At 35.2% G+C, this 23,666-nt stretch overlaps 1 protein-coding gene across 7 annotated transcripts in view; it reads left to right on the top strand.

The window, feature by feature from the left end:
* The window catches only part of LOC115220797 (mucin-5AC), a 56,007-nt gene extending 32,581 nt beyond the window's left edge, over positions 1-23,426 (top strand). For 4 of the 7 annotated variants that reach the window (XM_029790942.2, XM_029790940.2, XM_029790943.2 and 1 more), the window contains 11 exons: positions 4,940-5,027; positions 5,469-5,509; positions 6,417-6,515; positions 6,689-6,743; positions 8,285-8,457; positions 8,575-8,676; positions 10,503-10,859; positions 11,235-11,417; positions 11,904-12,008; positions 14,632-15,277; positions 16,691-23,426. In XM_029790942.2, coding sequence (XP_029646802.1) covers positions 4,940-5,027; positions 5,469-5,509; positions 6,417-6,515; positions 6,689-6,743; positions 8,285-8,457; positions 8,575-8,676; positions 10,503-10,859; positions 11,235-11,417; positions 11,904-12,008; positions 14,632-15,277; positions 16,691-17,796 — 2,955 coding nt within the window. In that variant the 3' untranslated portion in view covers positions 17,797-23,426. The remainder of the gene's footprint in view (positions 1-4,939; positions 5,028-5,468; positions 5,510-6,416; positions 6,516-6,688; positions 6,744-8,284; positions 8,458-8,574; positions 8,677-10,502; positions 10,860-11,234; positions 11,418-11,903; positions 12,009-14,631; positions 15,278-16,690) is intronic. The other 3 variants (XM_029790945.2, XM_029790944.2, XM_029790946.2) reach the window with 2 other exon arrangements.
* The last annotated feature ends 240 nt before the right edge of the window (positions 23,427-23,666 follow it).

Genomic DNA, 23,666 nt, shown 5'->3' with positions numbered 1-23,666 from the left:
TTCTAAAAAGAAAAAGAAAATAGGTTAGTAGTGAAATCTGTTTAATAAGTTAGTTGATAAACTTCAAGTTGCCATTCCATATAAATTGTATTTTATCAGAAAGTTAGTGATATGATGAGAGTTAAAGAAGCATTTTTATTTTTCATCATATTGTATACCTCCTAATTGTCAACCCAACTCACTTGTCTTTTGAATTTTTTTCCTTGACCTTTGCTTGGCATGGTAAACACATTCTCTGCATAAATGATAATTTCCAATTACTATCACTTATATTCCTTTTGAGTTAAACTAATTTATTTCTTCAACGAAATAATGCCACTCTTTTTGATATTTAAGGTATTTAGAATTTAACTCAGGCTGCAGGTAAGAATGTTAATCTTTCTGTAGTCATGGCTCCCCTATATTTCAGATTAAGGGACTAAAATCTGATTACCTTACATTTCCTACTAGTATTATCAATATTAAGACCGTGATAGCTTCAGCATAAAATTGAAACTATTGCAGACTTGGTATACTGATATAGGGTGACAGTGCCGGATGGGGGTGGTAGGATCTTCCCATACCAACAGAAACATAATTACTGTAAGTAAAGTATTGCTATTTAAAAAAGCTAGCTATTCATGGGACCAGTGTCCATTGATAGTTTCCATAATGTCAAGCAGGAGGTATAATTTTCCCCAAGTAGCTTTTCCCCTATCTACAACTGAATTCAACTAAATGCCCATCAGTTCCAAAGCTTACAACAGGGGTTTATGCAAAGCCCTTCATCGTTGCCCAGTTGGCTAGAAAAATGGAGCCGAGTTTCCTTCAAATTACACTCAATAATCTTTAAAAGAAATGCAAAAGTCTAGATAATATAGTCTTAGATACAGATTAGATTGTCGTATTCAGAATACATTTGCTCACAGTTCTTCTCAGTCAGGGCTGACTTTCAGTTCAGCAACACTGTACTACTTGTACGGTCTGTTTACATTGAGTAGACTGAGCTGTATGTCTTGGTGGTAAATACAAACTGGTAACTCTAACTGGTTGTCCTTAACCCTGCCAGCTCCTCCACCATCAGTGCTGTCCACATGTTCTCATCGTATATGTGGTTGGCAAGTAAAGTGACACCTCTCACAAAGTTTTCAAAGACTTGTTTTACTTTGCCAACCCTAACTGTAGTTCATTAAAGATCTAGGAAGGGTCCGCAATTTTGTATATTGCAAAAGATCCAAGCAACTTGTTATTAAGCTATGTTACTAATAATGATAGTGGTGATATTGTTATTCAGTTTGCCTAGGTGATGGGGATGTAGTCCCTGAACTCACTCAACCCTGGTATATTGTTTGTACTGATCCCAGTTTTGTAATACAAAATTTGAAACTCAATTTTATTTTGTCCAGAGGCCATCTTGTTGCCTGATGTGTCAAGTTTGTTGTTGGTACATTATTTACTGATGTAGGCTAGATTTGTTCTTCAGAACAATAACATACCAAACTTGACACCATAAAATTCCTTCCTGGTGCTACTTGGAATTTCTTGTACACTACCATTATAAATAATACAAAGTTTGTAAATAGTGTCTCGTTAATACTCGATAGCTTCATGTGTCAGTCAAATTTCTTTCTTGGCCCATATATAGTAATGGAGCAGTTTTGTATGTTTCGAAAATGATTACCAAATTTTGCAGCTACTCCTAGTTAATTAGTTATGTTTAATACAACCAGTTTCTATTAAATATTCAAGTTACAAATCACTTAATAAGTACCAGTTGAGCACTGGGGTTGATGTAATTGACTTACCCCTCCCTCAAAGTTGCTGGCCTTGTGCCAAAATATGAAATCGATATATGCAGGCATGGCTGTGTGGTTAAGGTTTGCTTCTTAACTATGATTTTGAGTTCAATCCCACTGTGTTGCACTTTGGACAAGTTCCAGTCCGGCCAAAGCCTTGCGGTTAATATTGGCAGATGGAAACTAAAATATCGTCATATATGTTTGTGCATGCTTGTGTGTCTATGTTTGTTTACATTTGCACTCTACAACTGTCAGTCACTACAAGCGATATTGTTGTTACTTCTGTCAACAAATTGTCTGTTCACTTTGCACCTCTAAGATGTGTAAAATAAGAAATCCCTTACTTCAAAAACAGGTAAGGGTTCAAAACAGGAAGGGTTTCCTATTATAAAACAATGTCTCACTAATATATTCTGACTCATACTGGTATGCATAACAAACTAAGATTTAGCCAAGTTTTTTTAATACAAATATGTTACCTCACTGATATGTTTTATATATATATATATAGATAGATATACATACATACATACATACATATAAGAGGGATGACCTGTAAGTGGACATCCATTATGCTAGAAGAAGATCCACTATGGTCTTACCACTAAGAAAGGAATGTTCTCAAGAAAATTTAGCAAACGCCAGAAAGTAAGTAAGCAAGGCAAATGAAAAGATACAAAATATAGATTAGTCACAAACCAAGTTTCGTTGTTATCGCTTTACGTAATTGTCTGCAGCTCATCTGTGTGATCGTCTTTGCAAATATAATTTGCAAAACTATACACAGGACGTCCACATGAGATTGAACATGTATACAGTTCTACCAATTACAATTGGGGTCACTTTTCAAAAGTCTTCGTTTTGGCGTGCCAAACTACCCAAAATATTTCTACAGAAAATAATTCTCTGCAGTGAATTTTGCCGGTTAGAGAACATAGCTATTTAAATTTAAATTTAAAATAATAAGGGTGAAAAATTGAATATTAATTTGATTAATATCAATTTAAAATCAGTTGTCTAACATATTGAAAAATCTGAAGTTTCAGAAAAAAATTATATTACAAAAATATAAAAAATTATATATATATATATATATATATATTGTGTGTGTGTAAATTATCTGGATGTTAGAATGCTGCTGCACTTTCTGTGTGCTGTATGAAGTACTGCAACTGTATGGTAACAAGTCTGTGACTTAGGTTCAATCTCAGCTGAAGCATTTCACTTCATTTAGTGATTGTAACTGATTTCCAGCTGTAGTGACTAGATTGAAGTGTGCTGCTTGCCAAGCTAATAAAACTACATAAACTCAAGGCCCATAAAATTTGTTTAATATTGTTTTCTAACATTTATGCTCCAATATTGGGCTACCATCTCATAGACTGTAAATTCTTTATGTATTTGGACAATATATTCTACACTGCTGAAGTATATCTGTCAACTACATGAACCTTGTCTTCTGGAAAATGTTTGTATGTGGATGAAACAAGGAGGGAAAGGGCTTTTTGTTTTCTTGTCTGCCAGTTCCTTAATGTGCCATTTGGGTTTCTACATGGCATGTAAAATTAAATTTCCCATAATGTCAGTAATTTTAAATATTAACCCTCTAGTATTCAAATTATTCTATCAAATGTAATGCTTATTTAATCATACTGTTTCTAATTAATCATGCACTATATCATAGCTTTGAGATTTTGATAATGTGATTGCTATTTCCAGAACGATATTGTAGGATAGGTGTGAGAGGCTGGATCTGGCTGGTTTGAACATAAATCAGAATATCTGGGCTAGATATGGCTAGTTTTAAATGCTAAAAGGTTAATATTGCTTAACCCTTTCGTTACCGATATTATCTGATTTTCCAGTAAGGGGAAACAATAACAGTTAACTTCTTTGAAGCCCAGCACCTCACAAGGCCAAAAAGACCATTAGCAGTAGCATAACTAGAAGAGATGATAGGCATAGTCTGTTCCAACAGATGCTTTTATGAGGGAAGCACTTTAACCCTTTCGTTACCGTATTTATTTTGAGATGCTCTGTGTTTCGTTCAATTAATTTTAAATATAACAAAGAATTTAGTAAAATAACTTCATTATCATTAAGCTAGTGTCAGGAACATAAATTGTGGATAAGGTTTGGTTGTACTACAGAGCCAGTTTCAGCTGGGTTGGTATCAAAAGGGTTAAAGTATTCTGAGTTACTGATCTAATTTCTAGAGAGATTATGTTTCAGTATTCACATGCATGCTATGTTTCAAGCATTATCAGGCATCTTATTCTGTGACATTATACTTAGTTGTGGATTCAGACTAGAGATATAGGCCACTGATGAAGTATATGTCTGTTTTGGTACTGTAAATAACTATGCATATGATCAGCAATATCAACATTCACATGTTGATAAATGGCCATCAAATCAATCAAAACTTAATGTCGATATAAATATTGAAAAAACTCCTGTCTCTTGAAGAGTTCATAAAGACTTTACTTTTTTACCATAATAAATTTATTAAAATTAGTAAATTTTCCTCTGGAAAGTATTTGTACTTAGTTACAGTAAATCTTTTGGTAATAGAAATAAAAATGGGGAAAATATTAATATATTCCACAAGTATTAATGTTGTATTTAGTGCAACTGAATATGAGTTAGGGTTTGACTTGCAACTGTTTAAGTAAGCTTTCTTCTTTTCACAAAGGTTTCATTCATAATGATCTCCCTGGTGATGTTATTGGTCTGCTTGTTACTTCCCACTCATCCCTAAGTGAATGAAGTGGAAGCTTTTACACTTGTCATGCCTTTGTGCCATGAGCTCTGTTATAACTATTGCTATCCAGTATGTGTGTGTGTGTGTATAGGTATTGAAACTTGTTCCTTTGAGTTAGAGTAGTGTATTGTTTGTGTTTTCACAGAATATATTGAAATCGTTACATCTACGAAACTTAGATTTGTGACATTAGGATATAATTTCTTTGTGTGTTTGGTTGTGTATTATATATTTCTATATCTGAATATATTTAAGTTGCTATCAGGACTTAGCTAGTTTTGTGACTTCATAATACCATATTTGATTGCAATTAAAAAAAAAAAAAAAAACGTTAATAATCATAATACCAGTTAGTTTGTGGTGGATAGTGTGTTACGATAAGTGCCAACCATTGCAGATCCAGTACAACGAAGCAATGAAAGCCTACCACAATTCTCCCGGTTACCAGGCATGGATTGCTGCAAAGGGAAGACTCAAAAATATTGGTATGTATTTGAGAAGTGGGGATAGCACTGTTTTTAGAAATTACTTTAATTATTCTTAGCTGTCTTGAATCCTAAATGGAAATCTTCTTATTGGTATAGAATACGTTCGTTTGCCTTAGATTAACGGCACGTTTTTGAGATTTACCGTGAGAAACACCAAAATTTGTAAATTAAACACATATTTCTTTTCTTTCTCTCTCTCTCTGATTTTTTTTTTTTCACTTACATTTCCTATCTTCTTGAAACAGGTATATATTTTGGGGAACATTACACCATAATGATTATATTATTAATTCCTAATCCAAATGTTAAAAACTTAGTGAACAAACGAATTATATTTTAACATGGTTACTTAGTTGAAATTGTGAGACTTTAGATTCAATCTCATTTAACATTGTTGAAAAAGAAACATTGATGTGTCGTAATTCTTCCTCTCAATAGCCGAAACTGAAGATGAAGAACGAGAAAAACCTCGACAACAGGTAAATTAGGTTTATAATTCAGTCTTTATTTAGTTAGAACACATTTCACTCATAAATTATCCTTTTATTTTTACTTATATACCACATACATATATTTTTAAAACTCATTTCCTCATAGTATTATCCTTGGCTTGTTTTGGTGATGTCTTTAGCTTCCTCTTTCCTAACGTATCTTTTTTTTTTTTTCTCTCCACTTCCTATGTCCAGTTGCAAAAGAAAAAAAAATGACAAAAAGTGTTTAGTCAGGCTATATTGCCTCTTTCTTTAAATATACCAGTTTTTATTTCCAAAATCTCATTTAATATTCTGTGGTGAAATATCTAAAACTGTGTTTCTATGGCTTTCTAAGTCATGTCTGGTTTTGCTGGCTTCAAACACCAGCAAAAGGGGAATCTGGTTTCTTGAATCATGTGCAGCAGATTTTAAAAGCATTCAGCACCCCACTTCCTGTTGATTAAAGTGGTGCAAGTTTATTGAATTTACTCTTGTTGTTTTTCTTTTTTTTGTCTTATTTTATGTTGCTACATTATCCACTGGATACGAACATTACCAGTGAGTGGATATAGTGTGTCTGTCAGAGGTTTGAAGTCAGGGTAGCGATGAAAAGCCAGTAGGATTCAGATGGGACAGGCTGCGGTGAGGCAAACTTCGCAGATCTATCCAACCCATGTCAGCATTGGGGGAAAAAAAAAAATTGTGAAAAGAAATATATTTTTATAAAATTAAAAACAAAACAAAAAAAATGATGATGATATTAGTTACATTTTTCTTATTTTTTCCCTTTTTTTCTTTCTTTCTTTCTTTCTCTTTCTGTTTGTTTCTACATCAACGTATGTCAACAGAAAATAGTGTATGCAATTTATATAATGTTTATTTGTTTAATATTACTTAATAAAACCTCTTCCAGAATACTTTGCCCGACAAAAGTAACTTGAATTCCAGTAAAAACGGTTATGATGGGATTATAGAGAAAGAAGTAGCTGGAAGGGGACCAAGACGAGTAAGAGTAAGTAATTTGGCTTCGTTAATTTACTGTTTAATGTTGTTAGGACAATTCCTAAATAATTTTTGGTTCAAACTTTAGTGTGGTTTTGCATGTTAAATGTGAGATGAACTATTTTTCAAATGAATAATGCCAAGTTAAGAATATAAATTGTATTTTGTTTTCTATTTTAACAGCAGTCCAAATCTGATTCACCCAGGATTAGCATACAACCTGCAGATGATGAAGATGGTAGGTTGAATAAGTCTTTTATGGTTACATATGTTGCAGATTTAAGTTTCAAAACACCAATATTACAAATACTCCTTCCCCCCACCCACCCACCCTCTCTCTCTCTCTATGCATAAAACTTGTCTGTCAAGTCAGCATCATCATCATTTAGCGTCCGTTTTCCATGCTGAATAAAAATTTGCAAATTTCCTTATGTATTGAGTTCTACTTTTCCTGCTTAATCCACCAAATCTTACACCTTCGTTTTTACATCTACTTTCCATGCTAGCAGTGATTGGACATCTTGACATAAGCCAATGGGTCAGAAGGGCTACATCTCACTCCAATGTCTCAATTTTGGCATGGGTGCTACTGATGAATTTGCCTTGTAACTTGCAAGGATAAGAGATGGAGTGGTTGCTTTAAGCAAAATGTTAGGAGGTTAGAGTGTGATGGGAAGACCACAAACTGGTGTAACTATTGTGAAGTTAATTTGTGGTTATCATACATTTTACGTTAGTGAATGGAGGAGGCTGGAGTAGAACCTAATGAGAGGTAAATAGAGTAGTAACAATGTGCCAGAATGTACCTTCCTGGAAGCATGCCCAAGAAAATGTGCAGAAAAAATGGATTCAGAAGAATCGGAGTAGGTGAATGATACGGTTATAAGAATAGGGGTAGAGAATGAGAGGCAGGTACAGACATAGAAGTGGAAGTGATCAGATGTATACAAGAGTCAAAAGTGATGAGTGCTAAATAAGGGAGGAATAAGAATGAAGTTATGGATAGCAGAGATGGGGTGTTGATTGTTATTTCAGAGTATGGTGTGTAGTGACAGGTTCTCCTTACATTTCTTACAACAGCAGAATAATACAGTTGATAGGGTGATGGAAGGATGTATGATATAGTGATGAGGGTTGGTGTTAACATTGTAAGTCAGAGGAGGAAAGAGATGGATGGATACAAAGGTGGGAGTGGTTGATGGTAAGAATGAGAACAAGATATCAATATCAAGAAGCTTGACCGAATGACCATGTTGTTTGGAGAAGTGGAGACAGCAGTTATAATCTTGATAGGGACTCAAATGCATGAGTACTCATACATTAATAGCCTCGGTCGCAGCATGCTAAGGTAGCTCAGAAAGTTTTCCCAAGCACAGTGTTTCACCATCCATCTCAGTCCCTTGTCATCTTTTGCCTTGAATGTCAGCATCCTGAGATCAGCACCTTTTATGCAACAATCCTCATAAATACGCATTACATGTCCAAATCAACAAAGTCCTCTCTCTTGTACACTACATCTGATTTCTCTTATACCCTGTTTTTCTCTCAACACATTTGTACTTCATTGATCACACACATTGATATTGCACATCCAGCAGAGCGTGTTTTTTTCTATTTTCTACTGGTCCTTCAGATTCCTGGCCTGCCTATATGCATGTACACGTGTGTGCACGTATTTGTATTTATACACATACATATATATGTGTGTGTGTATGTGTATACAAGTAATGAAATACTTTTTTGTTTTATATATATATATCTCCATATTTTAATTTTCAGATTTTGATGATGGTCTTTCTGTGAAGCATATTGCCCATGCTCGTTATTTGAGGAACCACCGTCTCATTAATGAAATATTCAGTGAAACTATGGTTCCTGATGTTCGCACAGTTATTATGTCTACTCGGATGAGCGTCCTGCGGAAGCAAGTCTCTTCTTTAACCAACCATCAGGTAGATCTTTCATGGCATGGTTTTGGTGTATTTCCCAGATCTATTTTGTTGGAATAGAAATTAAATAAAAAGCTATTGCCACCAATTTTTTTCTTTTTTTTATCTTGATTCTTGTAGAAAAAACTGGAATCTGAACTCAAGTTGATTGAAGATAGACATGAAGCAAAGAAGAGGAAATTCATAGAAAGCAGCGAATCTTTCCATGAAGATTTAAAGAAAGTTAGTTACTGTCTTCAATTTGATTTTCATACCTATCTTTACCTATGGTAAGAATTTGTGATAATGACTGAAAGAGTACAATCACAAATACAAGTGGCTGAAGAGAGGTTTCTCCAAGGGATCTCTAGAGTAATATTACTCAACAGGGTGCATAGCTTGACCACTACTTTTCCACCTTGAAAAGTACTATGGATATATGAATAAAATGCAACAAGAGTGGATTGCAAGACAGGTTCTTTAAGCTGGGCCAACTGGTAGTGGACCTAGGGGTAGACTATAAGGGAGATGTTTAGATAATATTTATAGTCTCAGTTGGTTACTTGAAATAGGACCTTATGGAGGAGATGCCTAAGGACTCTGTTCCCATGACCCTCCAGTGAATGTGGATTGAGGGGTAGTTTTTGCTGTTTAACCTTAAAGCAGTCACTGTCTAGCAAATGCAGGTGTTCTAGCTAGGTCCACTTATTCTTTATTCACACATAGTATAACTCAGACTATATTATTGAAAGGGTAACTAGATGTAAAAAGATCCTTTTTTTTGAAACTGTTGTGTTTTGAGATTTCTTTAGCTACTATTTCTATCAAATGAAGTGATTATGTAGAGACACCCTTGTTGATTTGTAGGTATTGTTTAAACCCAAGTCAGTCTAATCCTGTAGATGTGATCAGAGGTGCTTCAGCAGTTATGATCTCGTTTTCTTTTCAGTCTAGGACTACATTATACAGTGTTTCCCTCCTTTTTTTCTTTTTTAAAAATAGTAAGGTGTAATTTTATGTAGATTTAACTGCTCTTTCTAACATGTCGAGTAACTATGATCAGGCTTCCTTGTTCAGCTCTTTGTTTGCTTCAACTGGATTGGCTTATAATACTCTTGCTTGTCTAAGGCAATAGGTGGTAGATTTTTATTGCTGTTTCTAGCAGGCTCCAGTGACCAGTAGAGACTGTCCCTTTGGTTTACTCAAATGTTGTTAAAGGTTCCCTTTGCTCCATTAAATTTATAACCAGGAAATAGCTGATTAAAATACATTAAAATCTTGTTTTAAGTTGGGTTCATTTTGTTTTTCTTGTCAGACTGATGTATTCTATAATTTAAATAATGTGTTATAAGGTAGTAACATAAGGTATTTTGAATTACTCAATTTAAAGTTCACTGGCTTAAAGAAACTCCCTCATTCTTGATGATGAGGATCATGTTCAAAACCTGTTCTTATTGAACTTGGTTTACAATTTCATTTTGATTTTCATTTGAAAAGAGTTCTTTTTTTTTTAAGGAAAAAAGACTCAATACTTTGTTCACCATTTTTTAATTATTCCTGAACCATATTTCCTTGTTAGAATAATTGCTTTTCTTTTAGGTGTGGGTCTATAGAAATTTGAACATTTTGTATAGGGCTTGAACAAAGGGTCTTTTTACATCTAGTTACCCTTTCTGTTTCTTAGCAACTTGATGTTGAAATGGTAGTGAAGACTGCTTTTGTACAGAGTAGTATCAACTTACATTTTGTTCGAATTAATTTTTAAAATAATGTAGAATTTTGTAAAATATCTTTCATCATTTTTAAGTTAGTGTTTGGAACATACATTAACATGAAATTTTTGATAATTTCTATCATAGAACCAGAAGTATCTCAAGGGAATTGATAGTGAAAGAGTTAATATTCCTTACCTAGCACCAGTATTTGAGTCGTTTCAAATGGATGTAAAAGGGATGAAGAATAGGAAATCTCTTTCTATGTTCAAAGGTCTTAGCTGATTTATATTTATTGGATGTGTTTATTAACTTGTATTTAGTTATTTAAGTAAATGATTCTGATTCTTGTTGTAGCTGTGTGAAAGCAAACCACAGATCACAGATGAAGTATTTGCTAATATGCTTGCAAAGGTCAAGGAAGAGCTTCGTCAACGGCATGCACAGTTTCTGCAACAACAGCAGCAGGCAAAGACTGCTGCTGCTTTACATCAACAGTTACCATTGTCATCATCACCACAGCAACCTCCGTCAACGCCAACACCCCCAGTTGCTTCCAGTATGTCACCTGCCACTCCTGGAAGTTCATCAGCAGCAACGCCTGGCCCACCAGATTTGGACATGCAGGAGAGTGAAATTTCAATGAAACCTAAAGACGAAGAAAAATGTGACACAGTTGAGAAAATGGAAATTGAAGAATCAAAGAGCAATGTGGTAATTAGAACTTATAAAAATCTTGTTGCTGTTAATTTCTTGAGGAAGAGGAAACTTCTACATTCCCAATTTCTTAATTTGAGATGAATAAAACTTATTTTTTTAACTTGAAAGTGAGATAAGGTTTAATTTTGTTGTAATCTAATCCTTTTCCATTCCAGTGTAATACATTTCAGATTTATCAATTTTGAATTTGTAACCTCTTTATTTGTGTCGCCATCCTAATAAGTGATGGTAGCAAATACATTGATCATCTTTGCTAGTCTTAGTTATAAATTGATAGTATAGAACTGTTGTATTAACTAATAGCCAACAGTATTGTTTCTTCACTACATTGTCAGTCATACATTTTATTTTGCTGACTTATCTCAATAGGATTCTACATCAAGTGATAAACCCGAACCGTCTGAAGTGACTAAAGAAGAAGAGGAGTTAGAAACGCCAGTAACACCAGCAGCACCTGCTGCAGTTGCTGCAGTGTTGAAGACAGAAGAGGCTGAACCACTTCCAGAACCTAAGACTCCTGTTTCAACTTCAGAATCAACTACACCACCTGCGGTATATTTGCTATATTTCTGATTTGGTATTGTCTTTGTGTTTGCAGTAGATTTATTATCTTGGCATTGAGGCTTAGGTTTTTAGTGTATGCAAGTGGGAGAGAGAGAGAGAGAGAGAACAAGAGAGAGCACCCATATCATGACATCAATTAATAGTTGTAAATAAGCGCCACTGTTTTACATGTGTTTCCAGTTTTCTGTGAAAAACTTGTCTGGCCATGAGGAAATATTAACTTGCTTTAAAAAAAGGCATTGGATGGCAACAGGACGGGCATCCAGCCATAGAAAATCTGCCTCAATGAATCCCATTTGACCTATGTAAACATGGAAAAGTGGATGTTGAAATGATGAACAGAATTGTTGTATCTGTTATACTTCATAAAAAACATTGTGCAGTTAGAATCGATAAATTTTCAAGGTTACGATTGCTTTACTGAAATTAATTACATCACTTTGTATTCTATGTTGCTTTTTATATTTTTCACAGCCATCAACGACGACTGAAGAACCCGCATCAGCCCCTCCAGAAACTCCTGTAGATGAATCTGATAAAATTGAAAATCCTTCCCAGCCGCCGCCGCAGGTCACTGAGGTATGTCACATTGAATATACTCTTATAATTTTCCATTGAAACTGTAGTTTTTCAAGACAGGACAGAGCAAATCTTATATTCTTACGCCTATTGTGCCTAACAGCTGTAAAAATTCTAACCTTCAGCAACATCCACAAATGTTCTTATCACTGCAAATGTGGCTCAAGTAATTCCAAATACCTCTTGTTTTAAGTGACACTACACTACTAATGATGAAATATATATTACTGCAACAAAACATATCTGATTCTTTTGTTTTGCCTTCATATAAAGGAGTAGGTGGGTTTGTGTGTTTAAGAAGCTTACTTCCTAACCATGTGGTTTCAGGTTCAATCCTCTACACATCCCCTTGGGTAAGTGTTTTATATAAGACCCGAGCTGACCAAAGCCTTATGGGTGTATCTGGTGGACAGAAACTGAAAGAAACCCATCGTATATATACATGTAAGTGCATATATGTGTGTCTGTGTACATACCTGTGTCTTGACATCACGTGGTGTCTGTAAATGAACATCGCAGTCATGCAAGCAATGATGTTTGTTTCCAGTCTTCTTGTAAAGCACATATCTGGCTATGGGGTAATATTACTTTACTTGGAAGCAAGTAAGGGTTGGCAACAGGAAGGGGCATCTGACCCATGCATACTTGCAAAAGTGGTTGTTGAAATGATGCTGGTAGTGGTGGCAGCAGCAGCCACTTCTGCTAGTTCGTGTCTAACTTAACAACCAACTGGTCACCCCCCAGCTACGGTTAAAGAATACTAGCCAACAATGTCTATACAGAGGGAACAGACTATATATGTATATTTGTGTGATTGCAGTATATATTCATGTGTGTAGGTATGCATCCATGTGTTGTTCCTATCTACCTTCACATTGATACTGAGCAAAAACAGTTATGTCTATGTACATCTGTAAACAAGACATTCTGTCACTTGACAGTTTCAGTGTGCAAAAACCAGTGGAATTTTAAGTAAGGGTTAGCAACTGTAAGAGCATCCGGCTGTTGAAGACTACTACTGTAAACTGTATTCCATTAATGGCCAGCATGAAAATCTGAATATAAAATTTGATGATCATACTGGCTTATGTGTAATACTTCTATTACTTGCCTTCCTCTTTTATTCTTCTTTTCTCACCAAACTCTCTTTCTAATCACTTAGTTCATATTCTGACTTCCTTCGTTCACTAAAACCTACTTCTGTTTTTGCTTTCTTTTCTATTTACCTTCTCTCAATCCTGTTACTAGGCAGTGGTGAGGACTCTAGTTTTACAGAAGTACTGCGCAACCTTGTTAGTTCCAGTGTTAAAATAAATTGCAATCAGTATGCGCTTAAAAAAACCAATGAGCAGAGGTATTATGGGTTATGCGGATCCTTTTGGCTTGTCAACGACATGGCAACTTCTCTAGTCTGGTGCCCAATACGCTGTAAAGTGGGAGGTGACAGCAAACCTTGCCTAAAATAAACACATGTGAGATGTGTCTTCTGGCTTGGACTTAACCTACTGATACTACCCAGAAAAGCAGTTGTAAAATGATGTTCCCTTGAAAATAGCTATAACATAAGCAGTTGAGATTTTTCCAATATAAACTGCTCTCATGCATCTTCATCACCATCTCTCTTCCAACTGGGGTACCTGTGTATCTTTACAGCAAGACACTTGTTTCTATACACCTCTTATACTTTAACCTCACTTCACCTGGCACTAAGCACTCTCCCTCAGTTGAGGGCTCCTGTCCTGCGAATTACTTGGTGACCTTACTGGTACTATGTAAAAAGCATCCAGCTGTAGAAAACATGCCAAAGCAGGTAGTGGAACATGGCACAGTCTTCTGGCTCACCAGCTCCTGTCAAACTGTCCAGCTCATGCCAGCATGGAAAGCAAATGTTAAATGGGGATGAAACTTGTATACGTGGTGCATTATATTAGGAGTTTGGTTTTGAGGAGTACAATGGGGGTAGTAAAATTTGAACTTATTCTTCTTGGGGTCAGTATTTCAGCACAGCCTTTCACGTGTTCAATAATTAATCTCATTAAATTGTGCTTCAACATGAGTCTCAAAAAACAAATTTTCATAGCAACACTAGTTAAAAAGAAATAAATGACTGGGCTAATTACTCTGAGATGTCGTCTGCATTAAAAACAGGTGTTAAAATATGTTAATGCAGTGGTCATTAAAATTTAGGAAAGCACAACTATACACGTCAAAAATAAAGGAATGAAAACAAACAATGCTTTGCTCTTTTATTTTATAAATTTCAATGTTTTGGCCTTGCAAGGCCCAAATCATGATCAGAAGGAAAATGAAATGTCATTTTGACCTGCATAGATGGAGTTGTGGGAATGCTGTGACATACAAAGATATTGTAGTGTTATATTAAGAAAAGAAATAAGCATTTTGGTTACTACCAATCTCCATAGATCACAACAATGTTCCACTTTCTGTTCATGATGAAGGCTATATTGGCCAAAATATTGAGGTAACAGTATTTTCACTCTTTTATTTCTAACTTGAATTTTCTGGCTTTCTCATTTTAATTGTATTTTTCCATTTCTTTTTTTTTTTTTTTTTTTTTTTTATTTGTAATTGTTCTGTTATTTCTGATGTGTTTGATTTACAGGAGAAAGCAGCAGTAGCCCCAGCAGCAGCAGCAGCAATAGCCCCACCAGCAGCAGCAGTAGCCCCACCAGCAGAACCAGTTGCCACAGAGACTACAGTTCCTGAAAAAGAAGCTGTCAGTGAAGAAAAGCCACCTCAGACAACAGAAGTACCTCCTGATAGCAGTCCTTCTAGTGTTGCTACTCCCGCTCCTGCCTCTGCTCCCGCCCCTGCTCTGTTAGAGAATATTGCCCCTGAAGCTACTACTGTCAGTGGGGACAGTGAGGAGACGACAGCCACCAGTGAGAAGACACCTACTCCACCCCCTCCTTCATCATCGCCAGCTCCTGCCCTTTCAGCTTCCTCCACCACTACTACTACTACAACCACTTCTACTACTGTTGATACTACTACTCCTACTACTACTCCTACTACTACTACTACTCCTACTACTACTGCTGCTGCTACTGCTGCCATCACCACCACTACCCCAACCACTGCCACCACTGCTGTCACTTCTACCACTGCCATCACTACCGCCACCACTACCACTACCGCCGCTGCCACCACCACCACCACCACCACTACAGACACCCCTACCACTGCTCCTCCTGTTTCTGCTGCTTCTGAAGCTCCAGAAACCAAACCTGATAATCCAGCCACTTCAGGTAGGTTGTTAGTTACACACCCAAACTATTGAGAGTCTCTTTTTCTCTTTCTTTCTCTCAATCCAGCCACTACAGGTAGGTTGTTAGTCACACGGACCCTGCTGGGGAAGAAGGGCCTCTTTTTCTCATTCATTTCTGTGTTCCATTCTGATTTTTAAAAAGACACCCTATCCATTAAAACTGTATTTTCTCTCTAAAATGCATGATCACCTTACCTTATATGTCTGATACAAGGTTAGATTTGAGATGATTTGACTGTGGGCAAAATGTTTGTCAGTGCTAAGTGTGGCTCTCCATTTTAAGGTAGTATAACAATCAAACCTACTACTTATTATTTTGTTGTTGTTATTCAACCATGGTTGAACTCTGACACAACCAAATAGTTGATTCTCTCTCTCTTTCTCTCTCTCTCTCTCCTTACAGAAATCATGCAATTGAAAATATCTTAATTGTTTCAAAATAAAACATTTTGTGTTTTTTGTTGTTTTAATTTATGATGAAATACCTTGTCTCCAGGTGTAACTCAAGTTTTTTCCCATTTTAATTAACATTGCAAGTTTACTGTTTACTCAACTAACTTCCTTCCTTGAACTAAATACTATTTCATCATCAGTTCTTAACTAATACATACCTATGTTGTTTTTATACAACTAGGTTCAACACTGCATGATCACTAGGGCCACACATTCAAATACACTTGCTCTCTCTCTCTCTCGCTCTCTCTTTAAATTAGCAGGCTGTGTACCACTAGTGCACCACCTCTCTACCTCTCTTCTGCTCCTCCTTCCCTGCTATCACTGTCTCTCTCTCTCACTTGCAAACACTGTAGTAAACCCAGTATTTTCTCTCCAGATTTGTTTTTAACAAATATCCACCTTATACAAGTTCTTACTGATCATCAACAGCATTTCTCTCTCTCCAGTCTGTAAGAGTCTGTGAAGATTATGGGTGCTGCCCTTTCTTCTTCAGCCAAACAGAACAATAAATAAAAGCCAACCTATTGAAGTCATTATTTCTATAATGTTTTATTAGTTTTAAGGAGCTGATGTTGTTTTTGGTTTTGGTTTCTTGTACATTTGTCATGTCATGCACCTTTTTTTGGTTTTGTTCTTTTTGTTTTGCTGCTTTCAGATAACAATGACAAAGTACTTCACTTTATATTGATTTCTTTGTTTTTTCTCTCTCTTTCTTTCTGTCTCTCTCTTTCTCTCTCTCTCTATCTCTCTTCTATAATTCCCCCTTCCCCCCAGAAAATAAAAAAAAAAAAGAAAAGGAAGAATGCTTCAAGAAATCACCATCAGACAGTTCCTCAATTCAACACCTTGTCAAATCTTTACTGTTCCTAAATTGTCGTTATTGTCTATAAGACAAGCTGAGCTTTCAGCCTTCTCTCATTCTTCATTCTCATTTCAGAGCTTGACAAAGTTAAGCAGCAGACTAATCTTTCAGTATTCACCATGAAACTGCAGAGAAGAAATTTTCGAGCCATGATGTTCCTGCATTACTCGAAAGGGAAAAGTGCAGCTGACAGTCATGAAATTTTGTATCGATTATTTCAGGATTTAAGTCCCTCTTACAGTACAGTTAAATTCTGGTTTGGAGAATTTAGACGTGGTAAAGAAGATCTGGAAGATGACCAAAGAACTAGCCGCCCAAACACTTCAATACTCGCTGAAAATATTGAAGTTATAGAGGCAATGTTGAATAGTGATAAAAGATTGACACCTAAAGAAATAGAAGGTACCTTAAGCATTGGATCAGGAAATGTCAAATGGATTCTACAGAATCATATGCATTTAAAACAGCATAGTTGCTGTTGGATTCCACAAACTCTTAATGAAATGCAAAAGCAGGCTCGAGTGGAATGGTGTCATTATATGCTGAAAAAATTTGAAAATGGAGGTTCTCCTAAGGTCTGGGATATTGTTGTAGAAGACCAGATTTGGCTTTATCAATATGAACCTGAAACAAAACGGCAGGCTTCTGTATGGGTCTTTCCAGATGAAGACCCGCCTTTAAAACTGAAAAGGCCTCGAAGTGTTGGGAAAACAATGATGGCAACTTATTTCCAAAGAAGTGGTTATTTAGTGACCACGTCTTTGACAGACAGGGAAATAGTCAGTGCACAGTGGTACGTGACCAAGTGTTTACCCCAGTTGTTTGAAGCAATCAAATTGAAGCGCCCAGACTCTGGTCTCCGGGGCATTCTCCTCCACCATGATGACACTCGTATCAATACTGCTGCAGCAACACTCGACTTGCTAGCTGAAAACCACGTGCAGATAATCTCTCACCCTGGCTCTAGCCCTGATCTGTCACCTTGTGATTATTTTTTGTTCTCCAAAGTGAAAGAAAAGCTGAGGGGCATTCGATTTGAGAGCCCTGAAGAAGCTGTCCAGGCACTGGTTAACCAAATGTCTCAACTGTCCAATTTTGAATGGACTCAGTGTTTTTCAAATTGGTTTAAAAGAATGAAAACTTGTATAGATTGTGAGGGGGATTATTTTGAAAAAACCTGATTACTTTTTTTCTTTTCATTTTTTTTTTTATTTTGGAAACAAACAAAAAAACGACCAACTAACAAACAAACAAACAAAACTACAAAAAACAAACAGTTTTTGTTGTAAGGTGTTGAGGACAGGAACTCTCTGAATGTTAACTGTACATAGCCCACTATTAATATTTATTATTATTATTATCATTATTATAGTTTAACATTACTACTATTAGGCAAATTGATATATCTTCACTCAGATTTTTTTCTATTAACATTATATATATGTGTATATATATATAATAATAATAATAAACTAACAACATAGTTGTTTAACTCGTTTCCCTCCCCTGCCACCTCCTCCCTCCCTCTTCCCAACCTTAAAAAAAAAACAAAAAAAAAAAAGAAAGAAAGCTACTAGTTTTCTCTCCTGAGTTAGCGTTTTTCATTAGGGAGTCGACCAATGAAATTTACTTTCAACTTGTATTGCTGTTATCTTCTCTTTCAGAATCAGAGGCAGCGACAGAGAAAGAGACAACTGTGTCTCCAAATAATGCCTTGCAAGCTGAGCAGTGGAACGGTGTGAAGGACAGCACTGAGGCTACTTCAGAGGGAACGGCTGATAGTGAGGAAAGCAACAAATGATTGGAATCAAAACTAGTTCTACTTCATAGATATCAGTTTTTTATTCAGTATGAATCATAATAACGATAATAATAATAATTAAAAAAAGAAAGAAGAAAAAAAAGAAGACAAAACCATAAACAAACTTTTATCCTTATTCCCACTTTCTTGGTTATTTCAGCTTCAAGTTGATAAAAAGATCTCCCAAAATCCTCCTCTTTTATTTTTTTTTTTCATTTATTTTTGGTAGTTCCTTTTTTTTTTTTTTATTCTGAACTACAACTACTTTGGTTGTTACTGTGTATGCATGACTATGATTTCAGATGTAGCTCCACCACCCAGCTAGCTACTACTGCTACTACTACTTCTACTACTACCACTACTATATACCACTACTACCAAAAGCATGTACTACTGGATAAAGGACCTTCTTCCCGAATATAAAACTAACATATATATGCTTTCACTCACACATATGCACACACACATACTCATACATACATACATACATACACACGTGCAAACATGCACAGTGAGATAGTTCTGCATGTCACATTCTATAATGTATATATATGTGCGTGTACACACACACACACAAACAAACAAATATATACAATAAGGTACATGAAATTAATTGAATGTATTCATGACTAAGGCTTCGCTTGTGTTAAGGACATTGGTGATATTTCATTTTAGACAATAGGGCATTTTACATTCATTATTATCATAACTTTATGACAATTATCATTTATTAAGATACTATTATTATTATTATTTACTTGAGGGCTATGTTGTTTTAATACTTCTGAAAGTTCCTGAACTCAATTCCTCTTAAGACTATTGTATTTTTTAAACTTGACATATTTCTTATTGAAAAATTTTTTTTATGTTACCTCACCTGTATATGCTATCAATCTGCTAATTGTATTTATCCATGTAACTTTGCAGTAGATCTTTCCGAATGTCTTGCCTATCATTCCTACCTACAGCTGGAGGAGTTGAATATTGAAATATGGAATGGTGTTGGTGCCATTGCTGTGCTGATTATAAAAAAAAACAAAAAAAGAAAGAAAAGAAAATATACCCTTTTTTTTTCTCTTTCTCTCTCTCTCTCTCTCAAGACAATTCTCTTTAAGCTACACACTGCCCGGGGAGGAAAACCAATATTATTATTTTTATTATTATAATTATCTGTTGTGTATGATGCTGTATGATCATGTATGATGCTCAGAGATACTTTATACAACTCAATTCATTTAGACTGCCAGTCTGTGAACTCTTATAATAATAATGATAATAATAATAACAAGCAAGATTTTAATTTTTTTAAATTAATTAATCAATTAGTATTTAATGAACACTAGAAAATTTTAACTGAAAAATGGAAAAGTTTTTTTTTTGTTTTTTTTTTAACTATAATTTTACACTTTTACACACTTGTTCAGCTTTTATTAATACAACTTATAAAAGATATATTTAGAAGTGGGGAAACATAAAAAAAAAAAAGAAACAAAATAAGATGAAATTTGCCGACATTTTTTTTGTTTTTTGCATCCATTTGGGATGATGAAATAGAATTATTCCAAAAGATGGAGCTGACTGGGTTTGGAATGAGAAGTCTTTGGAACTACTCGTGTAATCTCGTATAACCTGCAGTTGGTACCAACTTCTAGGGATCTCTTCTATTGACTGGGACCACACAATATTGCTATGGTAACAACATTTACAATGCTTCAAATCGACCATTTGTGGTTCAACCATTTTTTTTTTTTCTTTTTGAACTGCTGCACCATATTTAGGCTTCTGTTACCATCAATTGGAATGACAGTTATGTCAATGTATATTTTATTTTGTTTCTCTTACCTTTCACATTTCCTGATATACAAATTTAAAGAAGTCAGTTTTATATATATAATGAGAACTGAAAATATTAAAAAGGAAAGCAAGAATGAACTAGGGACATGTTTTAACCTCCTTCATGCATCATGGCTGAGAGCAGGACTATTCAACAACAATTGTGCCCATTTATAATCAAGCACTTATCTGATGACACCAGCTTGTGGTTTACAGATCATTTTCTTGGGCTACATTTATTATTAATTTATATATTCTTTCTCCCCACTTCTCTCCCAGTGGTAAGACAATCACTTATTAAAGACACCTGAAGTTATCTTCTCAGCATTTAGACTTCATGGTGTTTTTGTTTTTTGTTGTTTTTTTTTTTTTTATAAATCTCTTTGGAATGTCTACAACAAGGAAACTGTTTCATGTGTCCTAAACGTCAATGCTAAAACTTGCAATAATAGCTAATGTTTTATAATCACCTTAGTATTACACCAACTTAATTCATACACTTGATATTTAGCAAACAACAAACAAAAAAATTCCCATTTTTGTTTTTAATTGAAAATAACATCTTTTGGATTAAATATAAATTTTATTCATCAAACATTTCAATCATGGTGTCATTTCTAGTCAACCATTAGTCATTATTGAAAGTGAATTTTTTAAGAGTTTTTTTTTTCATCCCTTACATCAACTATGACTCATTAGTAGGCATTTATGAAAGATTTTTTGAAGAATATATTGTTTCAATATCAGTCATTCAGAAGGATAGGTTCTAAACGAACTAACGCTAACGAGCATTTAACATTTTGGGTCTTGCTCTGGTATCATTAGAACACTACGCTTCTCTTATCTATCACGTTGATTATTAACACACTGTAATGCACGTCCTATGCAAAATATATATATATATATATTTTATGACTATAATTTTTCAAACTATTAACCTCGTCTTTTAGAGATGGAAAACGTTTTAATATTTACATCTACGCAAACAGAAAAATAAAAATACTAATAAGGAAATTTATAAATCTTTACATGCATCTGAATATAAAAGAAACAAAAAAAAAATAACACAATAATCTGATGATACATTTTAAAATATGATTTAGTTAACACTAGGTTATTTCTGATCTTCCCAAGATGCAACTCATTTCTGAGAATAGGCGGAACATCATTGGCACCAAGATAAGTGTTACTTCTCCTGTGCGTGTATCATCTCAGGTCATTGTTTAACCAGTGTTTCCGGAAGGTTTGGGTATTTCTCTTGTCTGCAGATTTTCTTTGCAAACATTTGCTCAGTAAGTGTAGTACAGTTGTGTCGGTTGTGGTTGGTACATCATCTCTGTCTCGTTTGGAATAAGGTTCAGGAAAGCATTCATTACATTGCCACATCACCAAGAATATCTTGAAGAAAACGTATCCAGATGTAACTGCATTTTTGCATCTCGTGTGTGTGTGTGTGTGGTGTCATTAGCACCACTCTTCATCTTGTCTATTTCGTGCAGTTTTGTAATCGCAACAAAACAGATCCTCCTTTCTTGCTGCTTTGTCTCTCACCATCTTTCTGGCCTTATTTCTCCTTCCTGTTGCAATGGTTACTATAGTTGAGATATCGTTTTTCTTGTTTCTTTCACCTCCCCACAATTACACTGCTGCGGCTAGATTCAAACTCTTTGCTTGAAACGCTGTCAGGAATGTCCTCAATCTTTTTCATTTCAATCAATAATTCCCGCCAACTATTTTCAATTGTGGATTATTTGATCCTGCAGAAGTCATAGAAAACAGTGGTATGCTCTCTCTCTTTTTCTCTCTCCCCACCAAAGTTATAAGTGATTAGATTATGTCCACTTTGTCGTGATTGGATGTATATTTATTTTTCTCCTTCTCCTCCATCTCCACAGCATAATAATGATCCTAGAGGGTTTGGAGAATTTTTCACGACTGCAGTTTCTTTGCAATCATTGTATCATAGAAGTAGCTCAATTCTGTCTTTTGGAATAGAATTCAGGAAAATACTGTATGACATCTACCCAGGGTATCTTGAAAGAAAACTCAACCAGATCAATCGTGTCTCTCTTCTACATTTTCTCACGATATCTCCGACCATCTTTTCTCCTTCCATTGCAACTATCAACTGAGCTGTCCCTTTCTTCGTTTCATTGACCTTCCGACAATTACAATGCTGTTTAACCATGTTTCTAACTTTGGTGCCTCGTTTTAATTGCAATGGTCACCACCAGAAATGAGATATCCATCCTCTTATTTCACTTCCCAACACTTGCTGTCCTGTCCAATCTTTCATATGATATGTCGTCAGCTCTGTCCTTATTGATATTCTCACCAGCTGTCTAAATTCCTGTATCAGTGATCACTGATGTACAAGACATGACTATCAACAATGTATTTAATTTAATTACTGGCAGCTGTTTGTGATGTAGGAGTAGGTATGCCCTTTTATTTTTTTACCCCCACCTCTTTCGGATGATGCAGAAAGTCACAAGTGATTGACTTGGGAGGTGTTACATTCTGAGAAGTCTTCATCACTTGGTCACCTCGACCTCTGTCTGCCTTTGAAAATGGTTTCTTTCAGCTGCTCAGATAAATGGTATGCTGGTGTCGTTGTAGTAATTAGTTTTGTATATTTCGTTAGTTTCCTTTTATATATATTTTTTTTCCTGTGCCTTTTGGTCTCTTGCTAACTTTGCACAGTCTAACTTACAACATGGAGTAGCAGCATTTATTTTTAGGCTATGACCCCTCCCCCTAGTAATGCTACTGCTAACTAGTGGACAATGACAAACATAAACTGGAAGATTATCTTTGTTCATATTGATCAAATGTATTTAAACGGTTAGTCATCTGGGCTGAGTGGGTATTTTTTCACCAAATACTTTTTTCTTTATTTTTGTTGTAAACCTGTTGGATTTTGTCTGTTTCTATAGTAACAGGGGTGAGTCTGTTATTTATTTTTTTCTTCTCACCCTACCCCCCATCTCCATAAAGCTAAATATTTCCACTACAGTGACTTTGGATTCCAACTGTGATTGTCTTAAGAACTCTCAACTGTTCTTCCTTCTATTTCTTATCTATCACTGAAGCCTGTCACCAGAGACCAGGAATGAGGAAGCCACACTTACATGTATTTCTTCAATCATCAATAAAGAAAAATAAATCGAAAAGTCACTTGCTTTCTTATATTGCTATCTTGTACTGCTGCTACTCACTACCTCTTAATAATTCTGTTTTTAACTCTTTTGATACCAACCCACTTGAGACCACCCCTTGTTCTCTGATGCAAAAATCTCCATTTTAAAGTGATTTGAATTAAAATCTTCCATCAAAATTTTAAAAATACATTCCAAACATCAGCTTCATAGTGATGAAGTTATTATACTAAATTCTTTCATTATTTTCAAACTTAAT

The sequence above is a fragment of the Octopus sinensis genome, linkage group LG17 (genome assembly GCF_006345805.1).
Source record: "Octopus sinensis linkage group LG17, ASM634580v1, whole genome shotgun sequence".
Taxonomy (NCBI): Eukaryota; Metazoa; Mollusca; class Cephalopoda; order Octopoda; family Octopodidae; genus Octopus; species Octopus sinensis.
The sequence above is the reverse complement of the archived record's forward strand: the minus strand, read 5'-3'. Positions and strand labels throughout refer to the sequence as shown.